General features: G+C 39.8%; 1 protein-coding gene across 3 annotated transcripts in view; it reads right to left on the bottom strand.

The window, feature by feature from the left end:
* Positions 1-17,227: 17,227 nt before the first annotated feature.
* The window catches only part of Daam1 (dishevelled associated activator of morphogenesis 1), a 152,706-nt gene continuing 145,442 nt past the window's right edge, over positions 17,228-24,491 (bottom strand). For all 3 annotated transcript variants that reach the window (XM_090344203.1, XM_090344205.1, XM_090344204.1), the window contains 2 exons: positions 21,542-21,712; positions 17,228-20,032 (listed from right to left, as the gene is read on the bottom strand). In XM_090344203.1, the coding sequence (XP_090200329.1) occupies positions 19,823-20,032; positions 21,542-21,712 (381 nt within the window). In that variant the 3' untranslated portion in view covers positions 17,228-19,822. The remainder of the gene's footprint in view (positions 20,033-21,541; positions 21,713-24,491) is intronic.

Below are 24,491 nucleotides of genomic sequence, written 5' to 3'. Positions count from 1 at the left end.
TTCTGACAAGTGGAATGAACCCTGAACACAAAGACAGCAATAAAGATATTATGTTCTCCTGAGTAGATGTGAACAATGAACTTAAATCTCATCTCTCCATTTGGTTACTTTCCAGCTCTCCAGAGGGAAAAGCAAGGCCTGGGAAAGCGGGAGGTGTGTGTGGGCCTTGGCACTTGGGCTGTCCTTTCTTGTGCTTCTTTAATCCAACACACTGGAATAGGGCTGGATTGCAGGAACCATCTGCTACTTCAGAAATGCTCCAAGTCTCTGGAAACCAGGAGGTCCCTGCTTGACCAACGTGCATCATGCAGGAGGATTTTGTCCCTCTTAGTCGATTTGTTTCTGAGTGGGGTGCCTCAGGCCCTTCACAGAACTTCTTTCTCTCTGTTTCCAAAGTTCCCTTGATACTCCTGTATTTTGGCACACTCTAGTCCTTTTGGTCAGATTTTCCCTCTTCTTTGTCTGCAAAACTCCTACTCATCCTTTCACGCTCACCTTTTCTCCCCACCTCCTTCAGGCAAAATTAGTCATTTCCACCTTGGTACTCCAAAATGAAGCCAGTCTTAGCTCACAAAGGGCTCATGACTTGCTCTTCCCAAGGAGTGAGTGTCTCCAACACAAGGATTCTATCCGGTACCTTAAAATCTCCATCACTTAGAGTGTCTGGTACATAATACATACTTGATAAATGTTTGTTGAATTCCACTAGATGAGATCCTGAGATGTGAGCTAAGAATATGAAGTTGAACCAGCCAGCTTCTTGGCCTAGATAAGAGCAAAAGAATGTGTGTGGGGGGGTGGGGAGCGGGGTCTTAATAAAAACTATTAAACTGAATAGCTATAGCCAAAGTACCATCAGTCTCTAATGGGAGCATTTGGGGAATAGAGGTGGGGAAGTGTGTAAATGCAAGTGTGTGTTCTTGTGTGTGCGAGTGCATGTGTATATTCACACATATATAAACCATATGCACCATGTATATGAGTGCATGTGTGTTTGTGTTTCTCTGTGTGAGCGCAAGTGAGTGTGTATTCACATCTGTGTATCAGCAGATTGTATGTGTGAGTGTGTTTGTGTGAGTGAATGTGCAAAGGTTCACATATGTGTGGGTACATGTGTGTGAGTACGTGTGTTTATACATGTGCCTTGTGTGCATGCATGAGTGCCTGGTATGCCTGTATATTTGTTTTGTGTGAATGCATTGTGTACAGTGTGCTCATGTCTGTGTGTGAGTACATATGAGCAAGTTCATATGTGTGTACACATATGTGAGTACATGTGTGGGGGGTAATCAATCATCCTTGCGTGGAGTTATAATCTTGCCTGGACCATCATAGCAAAGTACCACAGACAACTGGCTGGCTTAAACAACAGAAATGTATTGACCTTGATCTTTAGATCTAAGCAATGTTGACAAGGCCCCTGTAAGCACAGCTAGATGGTGATTGGAACTGGCAAATGAAAAACCTGAATGATAACACAGACTCGCTAGCTCTTCTCAGCACTGCAGTTGATGGAGAGACCTCACTTTGGGGCCATCTCACAGGATAACAAAAGGACAAATCCCTGTCTGAAATGCCTGGCTGCTTTGTAGTGCAGAGAAGGTCATAGAAAATGCTCTTCTAGCCTTTGCTATCTATAGCTGCATTCTGATTAGCAGCAAACTAAGTTAGAACCCACGCATAAAGATGAGGAGGGGGCCATATGCAACTCTGAACCCTCTTCACAAACATGGGCAGCCAATGAATGACGTGCCTCCCTGGGCTAGCTGAAAGTCTGGGGGCTTGCAGCAGCATAGACTTTGAGAAGTTCCACTTCAGAAGATTAAGACTCATCATCCACTTCTCAAATTCATGCACCGAGCAACACGAGAGCCATTTTCCACAACAGTGTTTTACGTTTACCGGGTTGGCACTCTGGTTCTTCTTTCTTCTACTTTCTTTTTCACCTTGCAACTGAAGATCTGAGTTTCCTATGTCGGATTGAATTTGGGATTCATAATCAGAATTCAATCGAATGCCTTCCTTTGTGTCAGTTGAGTCAGAATCTCTGGGTGAGACAGGAATTCTTTCATGTGTGTGTACTACTGACTTAGTGATTTCGTGGAAATGTAGGAGAGGCATCTCCAGTTCTGCAGGTGTGTGTGGCTTCGCAATTTACTCAGCTTTACCTTGGGTGTGGAAAGCTCAGAAACTAAGACAGCGACCAGGCCCAGTGCAGGAGTGGCAGGTTCCAGCCACTCAGATCTAGATTCACCCTCCAGAGATCTCACAGTTCCATTCTAGCTCTCTACTCCTTTGTTCTCAGTAGTCACAGCTTGACTCATTATTTTTTTAAGTGCCAAAAAGTTTTAAATCTTGAAATTGTTCCACACTGATGGTAGCCAGATTAGAAAAGAACTCTTGTAACCAGCTGCTGGGGTGTAAATTGGCATGATTCTTTCCAGACAGTTTTTATGGTAATCTGTAGTAAGAAAATTCTGAATTCTGTTTCCAGAAATGAACCCCAAGGGAAACATGAGAGTTTCTGTCGAAGATTTGTATTTAGAATATTCATTAGAGCCACGTTTATAATGTGATAATGTTCAACAGAGGCATAAGTTGTCAAATTCACAAAGTTTAAGTGTTAAATAGTCATTTAAATTTCTATTAGCACAAAATGCCTAATGGCTTAGAAAATGTACTAAATATACAAAGACAGGCCCAGAAAGACAAAGGATGCATATTTTCCTTTATATGTGGAAACCAAGTTATGCTTATAAAATTATAAATAAAATACTATGTTGGGTGGTATGCAAGTGGATACAAATCTATTAACAGAAATACAGTAGATTAAAGGGAGAATTCAAGTCATGTCATTCCTTAGAAAGACAAAGTCAAAGTTTGGCAAAATAGAGCACCAGAGTGGGAACTGGAAAGGACTGAGGTGGGGGTCAAAGGGAAAAGGATAAGCAAATGAAGAGGAAAAGAGGAGAATACAGTCAAGAATTCAATGTGGGTAAGGGAGAGGCGGTAGAGAATGATGAAAAGGGTGATATTGATCAAGATGCACTGTATTCATGAACTGTCTTCATACATGGTAACTCCTTTTTACAACTTAAAGATAATTTTAAAATATTTATATATAAAGAAGACAATGAGCCATCAAAATAGCAGCTAGTAAGAATTAAAGCCGTCACAAGAAATAAAAATATTTCTAAATTCCAATTTTTAAAACACACTATTGGAAGAGAAATATACTTTGCTGTCTTGGGGATGGGCACAAACATTGTGCCATCACCAAAATTTTCAGAAAAAATTAAGTCACGGCTTTCTTCTCTTGAGCTGAGGACAGCCAGCTTGGGTAGTTTCAGAAATCCACATTTGGGCAGAGCTAGAAGGAGATAATTAGCAATCAAAAAAATCCAACCAGGGTCCTGGTGTGTGGCCTAGTGGTAGACTGCTTGCCTAACATACACAAAGCCCTGGGTTCAATTCCTTGGTACCAAATACACAGAAAAAGCTAGAAGTGGCACTGTGGCTCAAGTGGCAAAGAGCTAGCAGTGAGCAAAGAAAAAAAAAAGTGTCCAAGGACAATGCCGAGACCTTAAGTTCAAGCCCTAGGAAAAAAAACTCCAGCAATTTTGATCAACTTTTTTAGATTTAATTTAGATTTTTTTATTTGGTGGTCCTCTAGCTTGAACTCAAGGCCTGGGTGCTATCCCTGAATTTTTGTGCTCAAGACCAGAGCACTCTATCACTTGAGCCACAGCTCCACTTGCCGTTTTGTTTATTGGTTCTTTTTTTTTTAACTTAGTAACTAATTGAAAATAAGAGCCTCATGGCTTTTCTGTGCAGACTTGCTTTGAACTTCCATCCTCAGATATCAGCCTCCAGAATAGCTAGAATTATAGACATGAACCACCAGCCCCCACCTTGTTTTGAGCTTTGATTGGTCTCTTAGTATTTTACAAATTTACATTAAACTTCTTTTGGTAGGAATAGAGTAGAAATAATAAAATAATAATAAAAATTGTTAATGATAACTATGTCCATAAACAAATAAGTAATTAATCACATTAAATGAGTGTTTAATTAATCTCATTAAATGAGTGATTCATTGAGTGATACTAGTAAGCGGTTTAAAGCCCAGATGTGATTCTTCAGTGCCAGGCTTTTAAAAAGTCATCAACAGGATGTGAGTTAGGATGGTAGTGAATTTCCAAGTCCGTCTCTTCGTTGTTAACTGGCTCCAGGACCAGAGTTGGTGTTCTCAATGCTGTTGGCTTTTCTTGGGTCACAAGTCTATCTCTGCTCTGGGGGTTAGTGATCGACCATCTGTTGAGGTTGTGAGAGAAGCTAAGAGGCCAAGAGAAGTGGAGCTCAGGAAATCAAAATTATTCAGTGTCATGTTCTTAAGATCCCTTACAGCCTGGGAGATGTAGACCATTCCATTCTTGGACATTTCTTATAGAACTCACCACAGGCTTACACCACTGGCTCCAGACACAGCCCCTGCTGAAAGGGAATAGCATAACATGGAAGACAAAACAAAACAAAACAAAACAAGTCGGGATAATGGCAGAATTAGCTAATTTCTTTCTTTCTTTCTTTATTTAGTCAGTCCTGGGGCTTACACTCTGGGTCTGGGCACTGCGTCTGAGCTTCTTTTGCTCAAGGCTTACCCTCTATCACTTGATTCCCAGTCTCTTTAGTAGATTCTTACTCATTAAAAACCTATTTAATTTTAAAAAAAATTATCTTTAGTTGTACAAAAGAGTTTGAGTGCAACATATCCATTTATGATAATGTATCTCGATCAATATCAATATCACCCCTTCCCTTCTTCTCCCCTTTTCTCCCAACCCACCCATTCCTTTAAGCTCCTCGGTGCCATTTTTACATAAATGCATAGAATATTATAACTGTATTTGTCTACTCTTCCTCTCTCCAAAGCCTAGTTTCAGCCAAATCTTGATTGAATCTGTGTGTTCTTGATTCAGTTTCTAAATTTCCCTGAGCTTCAGTTTTCTCCTTTGTAAAATATAACCAAAAATACTCCAGTAGGTTTTTGTTGGATTATTTTGGAGGGAACGCTTAATTATAGTGCCTGGCCTTAAGAAATGGAGGTTGGAATTATTGTCCTAAAAGCAAAATATCTCTCAAGTGCTAATCCTGGAAATTTAGAAGGTCCTATTTCATTAAAGCTTAAATAGCAAACCCACATATATTCTTGGGTTCTAAACAACCAAACCCATGCAGCCAACAAGGTAAATGATGGAAATTCCATGGGGCTACGGGTGGTTACCGTGCTCCTGAGTCCACTGATGTGCCACTGGGCCATGTCTATGTGGGTAGCTAGGGTTTCTACTTATAGCAACGGGGAAACATGGCAGAAAAAGCATTATATATGCTCACTATGAAGATTTACTCTGACTTTTTATTTTTCTTTTCGCCAGTCTCAGGCTTGAGTTCAAGGCCTAGGCACTGTCCTTGGGCTGTCTCAAGGCTAGAGCTCTACCACTTGAGTCACAGTACCACTTCCAGCTTTTTCTATGTATGTGGTACTGAGCAATCGAACCTGGGTCTTCGTGCATGTTAGGGAGCACTCTACCACTAGGCCAAACTCTAGGCTCTGGCTTTTTTATTTGTTTATTTTTGTTTTAAACAAAAAGACTTTTTTCCCTGGTGACTTGAACACAATGGTATAAAACACCACATTTCTGGTTTTTGTTTTCCCCCTTCCCTTTCCTATTTCAAATAAACAAATGTATAGGGGGTGGGGGGAGGGAAATGGGGACAAAAACATGAAAAGGGGTATCAATGTGTGAGAAGTAATGCACCTACTATCTGGCAAATGTAACTGTAACCCCTCTATACATTGCCCCGACAAAAAAACAAACTAATAATTTAAAAAAGTCTCACAGGATTACAATAGCTCAAACCCTAGATACATAGGGCCACATAGGATGAGGCCAAATTAATGGACCTCCAGGACATGGAAACAAGAGCTCAATTATGAGTGACAGTTGTTCTTAATGTACTATGTTTTTTTCTCTTTTGTTGCCTTTTGGTTAATCTCATATCGTTACAGTATCTGACTTTGTTACCTGATATATTATATATATGTTTATTTGAAATAGGAGGGGGAAATAAATGAGGGGAGGGCTCAGGGAAGGAAAGTGGGGACAAAAACATGAGAAGGGGTATCAATGGATGAGAAGTAATGCATCTTCTATGTGGCAAATATAACTGTAACCCCTCTACACATTAAAAAATTTTTTTAAAAGTCTCACAGAGTTTCCTACCTGGGTTAGCTTTGAACTGTGATCCTCCGATCTCATTCTCCTGAGTCTCTAGGATTACAGGTTTGAGCCACCAGTGCCAAGTGAGTTCTTTTTCTTTTGTGCCACCTGGTGTTCTATAACTTAAGCCATACCTCCACTTTCAAAGCATTGTGGTAATGACCTACAAACATGTGTAATGAAACTGGGAATCAAATCCATGTTTCCTTGGTTTGAATTTAGTATTTTAGTATGGAAAGAGAAATGTAGTTTGTGAATGATAGAAACATATGATTATATAATATCCTACATGAAAATATAAGATTTCTTTTATGCTGCAAGAATTTTTTATATCCTATTCCTTTCCAAAATATGTTCAGTATAACAAAGTGAAATCATGAAATAAAATGCATTTTTTAATGTAAAAAAAACCCACCACATTTCTGCAGAATTTCAACTATATCCCGTCTATCTTGTATATTTTAACAAACTGGGGCAGTTGCTATGGCTCTGGGGTACATCAATGCAATGACGTCAGTACAGATGAGATTCAGGCCAACATTGCGTGCTGGGAATTATGAAATCAAATGCTTCTGGTAGCAGCTCTGTAAAGGAGGATTTTTTGTAACAAAGAATGAGTGAAGTCTGGGGAGAGAATGCCACTCAGTTCATCACAAGCACTTAATTAAGAATGGGAAATGGGGAAAGGAACCATTTCTAATTCACATGCACAAATTATCCTGGGGTGACCACAATGATATCTGAGGGGTGGGAGGGTTCCTGAGCCTCCCCACAGAACATTTCCTGTTGAAACTGCCAGTTGTAAAGTTTATCCTTCCTTAACTACCAGAAACAAAAGCCAGCTTTCAAAAAAATGCAGCATCAACCGCTAAAACACTCTCCCATCTTAAAATTGGTAACAATGAATTAACTAGAAGTATTTGGTGACCACAGACCTAATTGTTTTTGTTTCATTACCTTGCAGAGCTGACTTGAGGTCTAGGATGAAACGGAATTCTAGCCCTTACTGATTGTACATTTGATGCTAGAAGACAAGATGGAAACACAGAAAATCCTAAGGCCAAGAAGAAAATGAATTTGAGATGAAAACTCATTACTGGGTAACGATGTTCAAGAAGTAATGTACTCACTACCTTATGAATGAATGTGACTGTATCAACCTGATGATAAAATTCAAATAAATAAATACATAAATAACTTCTTCCTGTAGACTGCAGGCATAGTCGGGGAGCTCTGCTCAGCAGGAGATTTCAGTACATGGGTTGATCCTCACTTAAAGAAACAGGGGCCAAATGAGTCACCAGGCCATGTTGGAAAGAACACACACAATTTGTTGAAGTCATTTCGGATGCAGGAAATCCTGTGTTTATTACTCTAGGAAATACTATATTATATTGTGGACTTCCCCCCGCCCTCACTTGGAATGCCCTTTTGATTTGCAAGTTGGCACGGGAATCACTGCTGATAAGAAGGATGAGATAACATAGCAGCTCTTACCACACAGCCTTTCCCTCTTTTCCCTTGGGCTCTGCAAGTTTAAAAGGACAGAACTGCTTCCTACTGGAAGCCTAGGCCTGCCCAGGTTCATCCTAAGCCCTTGTCCTCATGCTAATGCTTTCAGACAGGGTGGCCATCTTGCTGCGGGAGACATTAAAGGAGCAGGAGATGCATGCTTGGAGTATGACTCCAGCCGTGCAGAAGGTGGAAGACGGACAGGGTGCCAATGCACGTTGCTTATGTCTATGGATGTCAAGCAAATGGCTATGAAACATGCGTTGCCGAAATCACCAGACTAAGTAAGCAGCAAAGCCTGAGGAGGTGATTAGGCTGTTCCCTGCAGTAGAAAGATCAGAGGATGAACGTTGGACTGGGCTTGCATAGCATCACAAAGATGTGCAAAAAGATGCCCAGTGGGGAGTCATCACAGCAGTAGATGGTGACAGGTTGCTGACGGTGAGTGGATGCTGAGCTTTATAGAATCCCTCCAGCACCATCTGATGACCCGAAGACTTGGAGTGTGACAGTTCTAGTGGTTGTTATTAGACAGAACAAGATTCCTCTTTCAAATCCTGTTGGTTGAGAGAGATTCCTTTAGATTGTGTTGGTCTTTGTTTTTGAATTTTCCAGTTACACATTATTCACTTTTAGTCATTGCCCTCCCCCTCCTCCTCCCTTTCCCTCCCTTTCTCCTTCCTTCCTTCTTTCCTTCCTTCCTTCCTTCCTTCCTTCCTTCCTTCCTTCCTTCCTTCCTTCCTTCCTTCCTTCCTTCCTCCCTCCCTCTCTCCCTCCTTCCCTTCCATTATCCTTCCCTCCCTTCTCCCCTCCTTCCCAACTTTCTTTCTTTCTTTTTCTTCTTTATGGCACTGGGGCTTAAACTCAAGGACAAAGGCACTGTCCCTTAATTTTGTTTAAAGCTGGCACTCTACCATTTGAGCCATACTTCCAGCTCTTCTCTGGTCAACTGGAAATAAAAGTGTCATGACCTTTCTGAGATCCTTAGATCTGTCTCCTGAGTAGCTAGAATTATAGATGCGAACCTCTGTCTCCTGGCTCATTTTTCTTTTAAAGAAATGAAGTCAATCCGAGCACATGTTAGAAGCCAGATTGCTCTATATAGGGAATTCTTGGCCAGACTGAGCTATATGGCAACATACTGTTCCACCTCAAAAGAAAAGAAAGTAATAAAAATATCTTTGGCAAGGTGCTTGTGTCTCACACCTGTAATCCTAGCTACTCAGGAGGCTGAGATCTGAAGATCACGGTTCAAAGCCAGCCTCAGGCAGGAAGATTCTTATTCCTAATTAACCACGAGAGGACTGGAAGTGGGACTGTGTCTCTAAGTGGTAGAGTATTATCCTTGAGCTGAACAACTTGAGCACAGTGCCTAGGTCCTGAGTTCAAGTCCCACTACAGATACCACCGCCACTAACAACAAACCTTTGGCCTATGTTTTTTTTTTTTTTTTTTTGCCAGTCCTAGGCTTGAGCTCAGGGCCTGAGCACTGTCCTTGGACTTTCTCAAGGCTAGAACTCTACCACTTGAGCCTCAGCACCACTTCCGGCTTTTTTCTATGTATGTGGGACCGAGGAATCGAACCTGGGTCTTCATACATGCTAGGCAAGCACTTTAACCACTAGGCCAAACTCCCGACCCTTGGCCTATGTTTTCTATGTGTACAATTGACTGTATTCTATGTGTAATAGCTCTCTTTGTACATGTTATTAATGTATATTCATTATAAGTTAAAATAGCCTAATATAGGATATAAAATATAAGATCTTCAGTGAAATTACAATCTGAGGTAGACAAGAAATAAAATTTTAGTTTAAATATGACTCAAATATTTCACTGGGCATACTTAGACTAAAAAAATTGCTTTTTATCTAAAATTCAAATATAACTAGGATCCTCAACTGGCAGCCCTATAAAACTAGACACAAAATTGTTTTTGGTTAACTTTCAGTCCAAAATGTTTTTGGAGAATTGTACTGATTACAAGATTTTTGTTGTTGTTTAAACTCTTCTTACTAAATTTTATTCTTTTCTTTGTTTTTGTCAGTCATGGGGTTTGACCTCAGGGCCTGGGCTCTGTCCCTGAGCTCTTTTGCTCAAGGCTAGCACTCTACCATGTTAGCCACAGCTCCACTTCCAGTTTTCTGGTGGTTCATTGGAGCTAAGAGTGTCATGGACTTTCCTGCCCAGGTGTGATCCTCAGAGGTCAGCCTGCCGAGTAAACTAGGATTATATGCATGCGCCACCAGTGCCCAGCTAAATTTTATTTTCTCTGTGTAAGTGTAGTTCACCTTGAGAAAGAACCACACCTGAATGATCTCAGATGGGGTGGTTTTGCTACTTGTTTGTCACAACTTGGGCAAGGGGATGTTGCTTGTTCTGATATCTAAACGGCAGAGTACAATGAGACGGCTGAACACCTGTGCTCCACAATGAAGACTTATTCTACGCAAAATATAGGGGCTGCTGCTCAGGATTCCTTCCATAAACATTTGAAGAATGAAACCCCAGTTTTCAATTCTACTTTTGTCTAAATAAACATATTAAACCAACACCATCAATTGTATTAGTCGAATGCTCTCTTTTCTCTTTTTATCCCCCTTTCCCCCCCTTTTTTTTTACTAGTCCTGGGGCTCGAACTCAGGGCCTGAGCCCTGTCCTTGGGCTTTTCTCAAGGCTAGCACTCTACCATTTGAGCCATAGCACCACTTCCGGCTTTTTTCTTCATATGTGGTACCAAGGAATCCAACCTTCATGCATGCTAGGCAAGTACTCTACCACTAGGCCGAACTCCTGGCCTATTCTCTTTTTTTCTATAAGCAACCTATAATGGGAAGTGACTCACAGCTTGAAATCATTTCATTCAAAGCTAACAAACATTGAGATTCTCCAGTATGTCAGATATTGTCCCAAATGCTGGGAATGAGTACTCAGGGAGTAAAGCAAACATTTTGTTCTTCATGTTTCTTAAATGGAGTAGGTTGAGTGGGGTATGATCAGGAAACTTAACTAACAAATGGGATGCAAAATATGTAATAAGTTTTCTATGAAAACACCATGGGATAGAGACTAGGGCTTGGTTCTGAGATGGATCAGAGTTGTGGTTATGAATTGGGTGATGGAACAGTTGTTACTGAGCAGGGCACATTAGAACCAAGACCTGGAGGGGATGACATAGAAAGAACGTTCTATGACATCTAAAGGAATTGTTACAGGCAAAGGAAACAGAGGAGATAGGGCATTCTCTGCCATGCAGGGGGAGTTATACAGAGTTGACCAGAGGAACAGTCCCAGCAACTCATCAATGCAGAGAAGAGAGAGAGAGAGAGAGAGAGAGAGAGAGAGAGAGAGAGAGAGAGAGAGAGAGAGAGAGAGAGAGAGAGACAGACAGACAGACAGACAGACAGAGACAGAGGGAGACAGAGAGAGAGAGAGATATGGAGGGGGGCCCGATGGTGCTGGGCCAGTGTCCAAATCATTAGGCCAGAAGACTGGAGAGTTTAGGCAGAGGAACATGACTTCACACATATTTTAAAAGCAGTATGTTGCTGTTAGAATAAGAATCAAGTGTCAGGGCCAAGACGAGAGTTGTCAGTTCGGAGGATACAGCATTAGTCCAGGAAAGAGATGATGATACTTTGTTCAGGTTGGAGACATAAGAACAGAGGACCAGCTTTGTGCAAATTCTAAAGACAACAATGCCTATAGGAGTGGGTGTGGCTTATGTGAGAAGGAAGGGAAGGGGGTGGAGACTGATTACTACTCTGACTGCAGTACACCCATCGTAGGAGTGAGTTTTAGGTAGTGGACCAGTTCCGCTGTTGGCTTGGATATCCATGGGATTTCAAGGGAAGAGCTTGAGGAGGATGCTGGACACAATATTTGGGAGGCCTAGACTTCAAATATCCAAGAATGTGAGCTGTGTATCTGGCTATCCACTATCTATCCTCTATCCATCTATCTATCCATTTATCTATCATCTATCTGGACCCCTTGCAAGTACCTGTTTCCTGGTGCTTATTTTGACTTAGTTTACATTATTTGAGTTCTCCCTGGAGTCTATCATATTTCAGTTCATACATTTCTAACTAGTTACATACCACTCTACTCCATTATTCTTGTCACTCCAATTATCCACCTCAAATGGGTGTGCAGTTTATGTAAATATAGTGTTTACTCATGCATTCATTAATTCATTTTCCACCTATGCACTGCAGATCTAACCCTATGGGTATGCCTCTAAATAGTAAATATTCCTGTGAGGAAAATAGATAAACACTCCTATCGTTGAGGAGCTTGAATTCTAACCCAGAGAGTGGCCAATAATTCCCAAGATATGTAAGCCAACGACATGAGCATACAATGAAGTAAAGTTTCCTAGCAAAATATAGGTAGCTATGAGATTGGGATTGGGGGACAAGGATGACAGGAGCAGGGTGGGCCTCCCTGAAAAATTGCCATGCAGGGGGAGTTATGCAGAGTTAACCAGAGGAACATCACAGACCTGAGGACTCAGCAATGCAGAGGCTTTGAGGAACACACACTCCAGGGACAGCCAGGAAGTCAGGCAGCTGCCATCCACCACCTGAGAAAAGGCTCAAGTACGTCTTCAGGAAGGTGTGGATCATGAAGCCAGCTCATATAGGGACTTGTGATTCATTGTAAAGCCTCTGACTTTTACTCTGAATGAATGGGAGCCTGTTGACTGATGGTATGGGAGCCTTCATCATTAGGACAATCCATTATAAAGACACAGCCTCTAAACTGAACGTTCTCTCCGCCTCATTGCATATGCAAATTATGAAGTCACTTCGGCTGAAAAGTAGATCAGACTCCAGGTAAAATGATCATACTTGTGTATACTGAGATATTTTGAGTACCAAGACCATAATACGATCTCTTTGCTTATTAACCTTTAAAACCAAGAAGGCTCACCAAATAGGTAGGGTTTTTTTTTTGTTGTTGTTGTTACCATAGTACCTTCACTAAATAAATGCCTTAGTGCTACTTGATTTTGATTTCTTTAAGGATATTACTACCATGTTGGATTTCCATTTTGTGTGATTCATCCATATACTCACACTAATACCAACACCCCCTTCCACATAGAAAAAGCCAGAAGTGGTGCTGTGGCTCAAGTGGTAGAGCTCTAGCCTTGAGAAAGCCCAAGGACAGTGTGCAGGCCCTAAGTTCATGCCCCAGGACTGGCAAAAAACAAAACAACATGGGGCTGGGAGTTTGGCCTAGTGGTAGAGTGCTTGCCTAGCATGCACGAAGACCCGGGTTCGATTCCTCGGTACCACATACGTAGAAAAAAGCTGGAAATGGTGCTGAGGCTCAAGTGGTAGAGCTCTAGCCTTGAGAAAGTCCAAGGATAGTGTTCAGGCCCCGAGCTCAAGCCCAGGACTAGCAAAACAACAACAACAACAACAACAACAACAAACCCTGGTACTTCTTGTTGTGCCGAAAAGTTGCTAATTATTATTGTTTTAATGAAGCATCTTGCAAAGATACAGAAGCATGATTAAGGAATCTCCTTGCCACATCTGGAACAATTGTGTATTAAAAATAAGTAGTAAGTTATAATTGACATAAAATGGGAATTTGTAGCTCATACTGATGATAATAGTAAACTAACAGAGGGGGATGGGAAGGTTATTGCTTACAATAGAATGTTTAGTACCAACTGGGAATTCCTAATCTCAGTCTAGTAAAAAGCAAACATTGGTAAACAAGGAAAATTAAATTTAAAAGGTCTCTGCATGCGTGTACTTGTTGCATTAAATGGAGCATATTTCCACTTCCATCTTCAATGACAGAACAAGAAATCCCATGACTCTCATCTCTGTTTCCAAACTCATCTCTGACTTGGATTCTCCTGCTTCCCTGTAGGGTCCTTCTGATTAGCTAGGCCAATTTGGCTAATCCACACTAACAATTTTTTCTAGCTCATTAAGTAGATCTGCAATGTTCCTTTGCCACATAAAGTAACATCTTGACTTGCTCTAGATATGATTAGGACCTAGATGTCTTTGAGGGTCATTATTCCACCTACCAAAGGACTATCAGTATTATAAAAAAAAAGTAGTGCTAGAGGATATGACTCTAAAGAAATAAGATGCTGAGAGCTGGTGGCTCACAACTGTCATCCTTGCTACTCAGGAGGCTGAGATCTGAGGATCAGTTTGAAGCCAGCTGGTTAGACTTTCATCTCCAATTGTCGTGGCTTTCCCTTTGTCTTTCAGCAGGGACTGCAGGAGTGTTTTTCTCTAGCTGGCATTCTAATGAGGGTAAGTAGTCTACATATAGGTAAGGAAAAGTCAACAGCAATTGAACCTAGTAACATCCTTTCTCCAGGGAGGATGTATGCCAATAGTCTTGGAGGGATAGGGAGGAAAGCAGGATAGATCCCCCACTCCTAGCAATGCCTCTTGCACACACTGAAAGGCTCAACCTTTAGTGTGAACTTACTAGCCATAAAAAATGTCAGGTCACCAAGCAGCTGCTGCCTTTTTCAGGGTCAAATAGCTCACATTGAAGGCAGTAGAAAAGCACTTTCTGCATTTTGAGAGAATCCTTGCTAATGAGGTCTTTTGATGTGGACTCACTAATGAAGCTGGGAAGGAAGAGAGAGGGAGGAGAGAGGAGGAAGGGGAAGGTCTTCCCGTGAGCCTTCCAATGAGTCAACTTGGAAAAACTGTCTTGAACTGCTCAAGAAAGGCTCATCAGTCTTTCCTTTCAGTTTGCTCTCTGGACACTAGAGGAGAGAGGAGAATGTGTGAACTCTCGATTCCATAGGTTTACCCTTCTAATACCAGTTTTGATTATTGTAACTTTATAGTGTCTTAGTATCAGTTCTCCAATTTTGTTCTTCTTTAAACTTCGGTTGGTTATGCTGGGTATTTTGCCTCTCTACTGAGACTTTAGAAACACTTTTTGGGAAACACAAACTAATTTTGTTTTCATGTCATTGAATCCATTTATCAAATGGCAAGAAGCGACATCAGTGTTCAGCATTTTAAGCCACGGGGAGAGGTGTCTCCCTCCCTCCACTCTTTACTGAAACATTGCACAGTATACTCTCTGGATACTCCCTGAAAATGAACAAACAAAAGCCCAACAGAAAATAGCCTCCAACCAGATCAGACTTAGAATAGACTATCATAGATAAAGAGGGATGAGCCATTAACAAGAAATATTTCCCACCACATGAGGGACTGCAAGTTTCTTTGCTACACACAAAAAAAGTCTCTACATGGTCATAAGTGGGTGTAAATGAGACAAGAGGATAGTACTGAAAATTAGTATTACACAATTATTGCCTTTCTTCCTTTTCTTGGAACTACAGGCAGAAAAGCAGATAGAAGAAATACTTTATCCAAATGTCATCAAGAAATCATACTTAGGCATTCTTTTTCTGGAAAAACCAAAACATATTAAGGCTTAACAATAAAGGTCTCCTTTGTTCAGTAGACCAAGGCAGGAGAGTTCCTGGTTTGAGGCCAGTCTGGTTACATAGTGAAGTCTAGCCTAGCCTGAGCTACACGGTGAGACCCATCTCAAAAACAAAAGCAAAACTAAAAATCAAAAAAGTCCTGTGTTCATGTGGGAAATGTAGCTGATTGCAGGAGGTAAATATATATTAGGAAGAACAAATAGCTTTGCTATTTCCTCACAATGTAGATACAAAATAATTCTGATTTATATGTGCTATAGAAATTAAACTCTTATAAAAAAGAAACTCATCTAAGGGTTCTACATTTTCTTCAAGATAAAGAATTCATAGATTTTAAAGTCATTCCTTAAGTATAAACTTAATAAGTCTGTAGACTCAAGTTCACATGATCAAGGCAGGATACAGAGACATAAAACAATGTACAGATCATATGGAAAAACCCAAGAATCTCAACAGTGTGATAGTCTAGAAATGACCTGATGCAGGAAGCCCTTGGCCCCTGACTTTAAATCTCTCTGCACAGAATACAATGATTCTCAAAGCTAGTGTTTATGGAACTAAATGGTACCAGGAGGTTGTTAATAAGCCTTGGGAGTACATAGTTTTATGGTTTCTACTTGATAGGAAACAGCTGATGTTATTTCTTTTAAGCCTCAGAACATTTTCCCTTCTAGAACTTTGACTTTTTGAATAAGTGTCCAAACTTGTTAAATAAAGGTTATCAGTTCACCTCACATAAACTCACTGCAGGTTAAAGAACAGTGGAAAAATTCTGGATGGCTCATGTCACTTTGCTGACAGAAGCACATTTTCTCCATTGACGATACATTGGAGGTAACCAAAGACACTAAAGTTAAGTGTAATAATCCGTAAGTTTCATACTTTCTCACGTTGCTATCAATATGTCAAGGTCAGCTGAGGATCTGCAGGGTTCTGAACACCACTCTGCACTGAAACCTACAAATAGGCCATGGTGCATTTAGTTTATGGGAGGAACAAACATCTGTCTAACATGTATAAGAGAATCCTCTCTGAATGTCAGCTGCAGAGAGTAATTTTAGATGCTTCAGATGGTATGCAGTTATCAAGTGACTTGATGAAAATCAAGATGGTTAGCAATTATAAGAACATTCTAATTCCTGAGTCCAGGCCAAAGATGGAAAGGATTAGAGTGTGGGCTGCTTGGACAGTTTGTTTATAACTAGACCTCAAACTGGGATGAGGGTGGCTAGGCAGCCGAAGTATAGAATCAATGGGAAAACCCATTGATCCAGAGTGTTCATAAAATCCTGATCTTAGTCGACACTGCTCATACTGACCCGTGTCAAAAGTTCTTATTTTCTGACAGTGCTGGGGATTGAATCCAGGACCTCATCCATGCCGTGCCTCCCTAACAGTCCTGTGACTTTCAGTCCTATGACTAAAACCTTTTGACTCTTTTGTGCTGGGTCTGGAACTTGAACTCAGGGCCTAGGCACTATCCCTTAGCTCATTTTGCTCAAGGCTTAAACCACAGCTCTACTTCTAGCTTTTTTCTGGTTAACTAGAGATAAGAGTCTCATGGACTTTCCTATCCTGAATGGCTTTGAACCATGATCCTCAGATCTCTGCGTCCTGGGTAGCTAGGATTATAGGTGTGAGCCACTGTTGCCTGGCTTTAAAACTTAATTTTTAAAAAGGAAATGCTTCAAAATGAAAAAGTTTCTTTTCTGTACTCCCAGCTGAATTAATTCCAGTACCTCTACCACATGTAACATAGAATTATAACAACTCAACATAAACCAAAGTGCAGAATGAGGTAGTTTATCTCGGCCTGGACATAGTAAATACTAACATAAGGAAAAATGAAACCCTTCTAGATGTGTTTTATGCAAAATCTGTGCTTAGTGATTTAGTGGATAGTTTGCAATATTTAAATTCAATGGAATGAATGAAGAAGTTTAATGATGCTATTTTAATAATTCATAGAAAGCAGATATGTACACCCAATGAAGTCATCTTTATTGCATATTGCTATTTTCTTTTAAAAAATGTACAGTCTCATAACACATCTGACTTTTTTTTTTCTTGGTACTATACCAATAGTCTTGCACCTAAAGACTAAGTGGTTCCAGCTACTGAGCTAAAAAGATACAAGACATATAATTAACTTTACAAATTATAATGCATTTTCTTTTTGGCATTAATTTAAAAAAACAAACAAACAAAAACTTGAAAATACACACCCAAGAGAGAAAAGTGGCTACTTACACCAGCACCAGTCTAAAAAGTAGTTTAAAATTTTTTGTTTTTTCCTTCAACAATGGCACATGGGAATTACCTGCACACAGTTTTCAGGGAAAGAAACCAAAAGTGGAAATGGCAAAAGAGGCCTACCAGGATGGCCACATCAAAGTAGGGTGATTTAAAGGCAAGAGGGACATATGATACAAACTTGCTCCTTATTGTGACTCTCCTTCCGCTGGTCCATTCCTTTCGCTGTAAGACAAAGTCATTTTCAAAATACAATTCCAAAATGGAGCCGGACCAAATTTCTCCTGCTATAAATAGAAAAGAATATACATAGAGGCACTTTAGTTCAGGAACAGAGAAAACTATCCTTCTATCCCAGTCTTCCTCCTCTCCAGGCTTGTTTGTGAACCAAGTCTCCAGCTATACCTTGAACAAGGTGAATTTTGCAGACTTTGGTCAACTCGGTGTTGGGAGAGTATCACCTCTGCTTTGTACTTACAACTGCTTTCTTTGCAAGAGTCCTTTACTTCTGTCTAATGAATAGAAAGTCACTAAGTTTGCAACAAGGGGAAACAAATGTAAAAACCACAGCTCTTGACAACTCTTAGAGCACAATTTCACAGCTTTCACATAGCACAGATATTCTGTTATCTGCACCACGCATTAGAAGTTTATACAAATTACTTCTAAATATGAAGATTCCCGTACAGCGCACACATTGGTTTAATCTAGTCATCCCTGAAAACCCCCATCAAAACAAAAGCTCCTTGGGGACAGGAACTCTTGTCTTGCTTACCACGGTAGCTCTACTGTGCCTGGTACACAGTAGATTCTTAATAAATATGTGTTGATAGAGAAACTCAATTTAGTGAGTAAATAATGTTTGAGTGCAACAGGAAAAACTACTCTCTCCACAGGAAACCCAACCATAACAGGATAGAAAGAGAAGAGAAAAATGATAGCACCCACCCCCCAACTACAAATAAATAAAGCCAAAGGAAAAAAAAAAGTAACAGTCCTCTTTATATATCATATAATTTAAGGATATTAGGAGTTGGTAGGTTAATGGTAAGTATCTATATTTTCTAATGTTCATTGTTTTAATTCATTTTTCCCTGAGAGCTTTATTTTATTTTATTTTTTTTTTGGGACTGGAAATTTACAGGTAGCTTTACTGACACACAATTTAAAATGACAACATATAACAGCAAGCAAACCACTTCAATATTCTTTGAGATAAATAGATGTAGGCATCTCTGAGGACAGGGTTGACACTTTGTGTACATTCTTGAGTGTCTTTCAGTCCAGACCTGTATTTACAGAAGATGCAGCTTGTCCTATAAAACTGAAAATACAAAATACAAAAAAAAGGCACCCCTTAAAAAAATCTTAATTAAAAAAAATAATGTTTATCCCTTCAGGGAATCTTTCCTCTAAGTCTTGGGTGGGGAATTTTATTTTTAAGATCTATATATCTATATTGTTAGAGCCAACAAGCACATTCTGGCAACCTTGTTCTTTAACAAGGGCAGGGGTTACATTTAGAAAGGTTTTTTTTTGTTTTTTAAAAATTATTTTTCTTTTCAAAAGCAATTTAAAGAAATCATCAAGAGCACTTGGCAGAAAACTTGATGAAATTAGGGGAACAAACTGATGTTCAAATTTTAAATACATAAAGGAATTCTGATTGACATTCTACATAATACACATTGTGTGCAAGATGTTCTCAATAAACATTTACAGACTCTATCCCCATATCAACGCCAGGAATTCTCAGCTCATCCTGATAATTTAATTAATGTGATGCACCGAGTATCACACTGTTGGCCATTAAAAACCATTTTAAATCTATAATTTTCCAACTCCACTTCCATTGATAAAAATAATTTTGAACTATATCAAGCTTGAGAAATCATGAAGTATTTCACAAGCCTCTTTTTTTTCTGTCCTGTTTTCTCCCTCTCCCCCCATTTTTGTAAGCTAGGGAATGTCTGTTTACCTCTTTTAGGAGATAGTATTGTGCTTCTGAACAGATATGGTGTTCAGGGAAAGAAAATGAGCCACACTCAATATGAATGAATACATGAAAGGTTTGTGAGCACATACATTAACATAAAAATTGTATCCATACATATAGGTCTCTAGACGACACTCAGACATCTATATACATTTTTAATATATATATATGTACACATACATTTACATCCACACACATTCACACGTTCACTCACAGACAAGGGAAGAAATTGCCACCGTTCAGATTGCAAGGCAGTGTAAGGAAACAGTCTAGTCATTTCAAAGGGTTGCTACTGAGCTTTTGAGGAAAGCATTTCAAGGAAAATTAAAAATTAAGTTTCGTGACTGGTCTTTCTCGGCTGCTGTCTGTTATCTGGTTGGAAATGCGTTTCCGGTTCCGTTTCAATTTAGAAAGGTCTTTGTCAAACACTTCTCCTGAGCGTAAAGCTGAAACCAGGTCATCAAACTCTCCACTTTCTTCACTGTTCTCTTTCGCCTTTCTCATCCTTTTTTCTCGCTCCCGCTGCTCTTTGAGCTGCAAACAGAAAAGGAACCTCTGAGATAAGGCTTCAAATGCTGTGCTTGCCATCCATGGAGAAGACTTATGAGACATATGACAAGATGCATTCATGCCAAAGTATGTTCACCTGGAACTGGTAACCTCCAGGGGACACAAAAAGGGGTAATCGGGCAACGGCCCTCACTGTCACTTGGCAAATCTGGTTATATTTTCATTTGAAAAAAAATAAAAAGGACAATTGAGGCAATTCATGCTTCTTTAAGAGACAAAAGAAAGCTATGGCTAAACAGACATGGTACAGAGATTCAAATGACTGGTCATGAGGCTACTCCCCTCCTCCCAAAGGCTTATCTTGTACCTACCATCCATGCCTGAACAGCCAGACAGTATACCTACATTAGAGAAAATTGTGACAGTTCAGGTAAAGAGGGGGAAAAGTCCTTAGTTCTAGTACTAAGATGACTGTTTTGAAATGTGTGTGTGGTATCGAGGAATCGAACCTAGGTCTTCGTGCACTCTACCACTAGGCCAAACTCCCGGCCCCTGATGTTATTTTTTTTAATAAACTTTCATACAGAAATTAACTTAATAAACTTTGACAAACAAAAAAAAAAAAGAAAGAAAGAATAGTCTTTTCTTTTTGTAAGTCATAGGGTTTGAACTCTGGATCTGGGCTCTGTCCCTGAGCTCCTTAGCTCAAGGCTAGAGCTCTACCATGTTAAGCCACAGCACCACTTCCAGTTTTCTAGTGTGAATTGGAGATAAGAGTCTCACTGACTTTTGTGCCCACACTGGCTTTGAACTGTGATCCTCAGATCTCAGCCTGCTGAGTAGTGAGTATTACAGATGTGAGCCACTGCACCCGGCTATGACTAACTATTCTAAGGCGCGCCTTTGAACAACCAAATAAACATCCCATTGTGCAGCTACTACAGTAATCAGAACTTTTAGGTTATTTGTAGATTGCTTATTATAAAAAAAAAAGTTGCTGGGGAAAACAAGATGAGGAGTGGGGGTGGGGGGGAGGGAAATGGGGACCAAGACATGTGAAGGGGTATCAATGTATGGGAATTAATGCACCATCTATCTGGCAAATATCATGTAACCCTTCTATTAATTACAATAAAAATATATGGGAATAAAAGTTGCTGACTTTGTACAAGTGCGTAATTATTTCTGTAGAATAATTTCTAAGAAATGGAACTCTAGATCAAAGGTCATGGGTATATCTTTTAAGTCTTCAGAGAGACCCTGTCAAATTACCCAGGAGAAACATGATACTAATTTAAACTCACAGAAACATTCTAGAAAGCATGGCTGTGTCCTCCTTCTGCCAGCACACCACCAGAGTGCTGCCATTAGGGCTGGGGGTTTAGCTTAGTGGCAGGACATTTTGCCTACCATGCTCAAGGCCTTGGGTTTAATTCTCAGTGTTACCAAAAGAGAAAAACAGAAGCAGTACCAAAATCTTGGGAACCTATCTAGAGAAGTTCAGAGGTAGAGTCCTCAGTTAATGTCTCTTACCTGTGCTTCCATGCGGGCTCGGCGCTCTTCCTCCTCCTTCTTCTTTCTCATGTTTTCATTCTCTTGTTTGGCTTCTGACACAGCTTGAAGAAACTGATCAAAAATGCCAAAGAACTCATCCGGCTGTATTTTGCCAGCTTCCTCCCCAAAGTGCTTTACAGCTTTAGTAAACTAGGGAAAAAAAAAGATTTTAAGTTCAGTGTTCTAAGAGAATTTGAATAGAAATCTTTCCAGAAGGAGTAAAGCGCAAATAGAGTCAAATATAACTTGATGGATTTTACTGAGCCTATATTTATATCTTCAGCTGCTGAAAACATCTATCAATCATTTCTGAAGTAAGAATTTTAATACTCTTCCACTTTTAAGACCATTTATTCCTGTCTACTTCATTGCAGCTTAACATCTATGATTACCTCCTATGGCTTTTTATGAACTAAACAATAGTAAAAACAAGAAAGCAAAGTATCATAGAATACAACACCCAACACACACAAACGGACAGCAAACCCAGCAGGGGTAGGAAACCTTGTACTTTTAACTTTTCTTTGAAGTAGTCTGACATCGTTTATTGGTGCCATATGGTAAATATCAAAAGCAAATGGGATTCAGTACTTCTTAGCCTCTTAATCATAAGGACTGCTCTATTTCTTGGGCCCTAATTAGAAAACAATAGGTAGTTACGGAATCATTAGGGCAACCCAAAGTTTTGACTGTTTCTGTGACTCAGAAACCCTTTCAATGCCTACATTCTTAAAACTGCTAAGCATACAATATTAAAGTAAAATTTAAAAAATATAAATGAGAACCTACAGTAAGTATACAGTATATATCCAATCTAGTGTGTATGTGTGCGTGTGCATGTGTGCACGCCAATTCTGGGTCTTGACTTTTGCTTAAGGATAGCACTCTACCATTTGAGCTACAGCTCCACTTTTCCATAGTTAATTGAAGGTAAGAGTCTCAGGGTCTTTCCTGTTCAGGCTAGCTTCTAACTGTGCTGCTCAGATCTCAGCCTCCTGAGTAGCTAGGATCACAGGCTTGAGCCATGACTGGCGTTTTTTTCTTTTTTTTTTCCCCTCTTCCTCCTTCTCAGATCTGTTTCTGCTGGGAAAACTGAAGGGAGGGTTGGCTGAGAGGGTTGGGAAAACATTGTGAAAGAGGTCATGTCAATCAAGATGTCTTTTTTGTTTTCAGTTCTCCCAGTGGTCACTAAATCAAGATAGCATGCTTGGTGGGGTGGGGGGACTCTTGGGGAGGGAAAGTGGGAAAAAAACAAGGGAGGAGTAACAATGTTCAATAGGAAATGTACTCACTACCTTATAGAAGTGACTGTAACCCCTCTGGACATCACCTTGACAATAAAATGTTAAAAAAAGAAAGAAAAAAAAAGATAGCATGCTTTCGACTGTATGTGACTAACCAAACAATGGTGAGTGTTGGTTAGGCAGTGGTCAGCATGAAGCTTCCTTTCTAATGCTGTTACTCCTCAACTATGTGTCACCAACTTCAGAGTCAACTACTTAATATTTTCCAGACTTATCATATTTAGACCATGAGAAAGTCTCATATTCCCCAACACCGCAGTTTTGAATTTTTATCTTTCTTACATTGCTGACATTTACTACGTGGTTAAGTTTTTCTGATAGTCCAGTAGTACAATGTACCCTAAAGAATATGTTTTCCATATTCATTAATAAAATAAGTTTGAACCAGTGGCTCATCCTTGTAATTCTGACTACTTGGATGACTAAGAGATAGGAAAGAGTAAGGCCAGTCTGGGTAGAAAAGTTGGTGAGACTCTTTCTACACCAATAGCTGGACAAAGTGGGCACATGCTTGCTATTCCAGTTACTGTGGGAAGCTGAAATAGGTGGAACATAGTCCAAGTGTGCTTTTGGGCAGGAAATTGAGTTTCTCAAAAATAACCAGTGCAGGGCAGATCTGGAGGTGCCTAACAAAATCAAGACCCTGAGCTCAGCTCTAGTTCTACCAAAAAAGAAAAAAAAATTACTGGGATATAATTGTTACTTCATATTTTAATGATTATAGTAAAAATTTCCTGACATTTTCCTATTAATGTAGAGTTGTTCTCAATGCTATACTTATTTGGAAATATTCTTTTACAAAAGAGAGCTCTTTAGGGAAAAACAGAATGTTTTTTTCACACCACATTATGGTCTTCTAGCCTGCTCCATGTTTTTATGAGCTAATTTCTAAAAGTTCTGGTATGAACAAAATAGCAATAAACAGTCTACAACTGAATTTCTAAAATATCCCAAGTTCATGCACTTCAAACCATCCCAAATGATCTTTGTATCTAGGAATTCTAGTGATGATGAAGTCATGTATATTTTAGTCTTAGAAATCTGTTGAAAACTAGTGCCAGATTAAAGTTCCCACACGAAAGACACAAAAAGTACATTTTATACATGTCTGTTTAAATGACAAGTGCTCAATGGGATCTTTTAAAAATATTTGAGGGCCATGGTGAGTAGTTACTGGGGCTGGGTTAATCAAGACCTGTTCTTTGCAAAGTGATGGGGCCTACAAAAGATACGGTTGGGGCCTTCAGGGTAGATGTTGGGACTATGGTTGGTGAAATCGCTTGGCTGACAACCTCTTGTGGAATAGCAGAGGCTGGATCCTAACAGCAGTCATTGGAACATATATTATCTTCTCATTTGTTTAATAAGGCTGGAGAGGAGTTAAATATTGAGGTTAGCTAAAGATAACGCAGTCTACTACTGACTTTAAACTGGTATGTGCATAGTCTTACATGACTATAAGTGAACTATAACCAAACAGGCAATAAAGAAAAAAATGGTATTTATTACTCAGTTTTAGAAAAAGAAACAAGTAACCAAGAGATGGACACTGTGGAAGAATTCAGTGGGACAGGAAGCAGATTTCATATTTTTATAAAAGGGAAGAGGAGAGAGAATGCTTGCAT

Source organism: Megascapheus bottae, chromosome 14 (genome assembly GCF_031878675.1).
Source record: "Megascapheus bottae isolate mThoBot1 chromosome 14, mThoBot2.hap1, whole genome shotgun sequence".
NCBI classification, from domain to species: Eukaryota; Metazoa; Chordata; class Mammalia; order Rodentia; family Geomyidae; genus Megascapheus; species Megascapheus bottae.
Note: the sequence above shows the minus strand (reverse complement) of the source record. Positions and strands in the feature narration are given on the sequence as shown.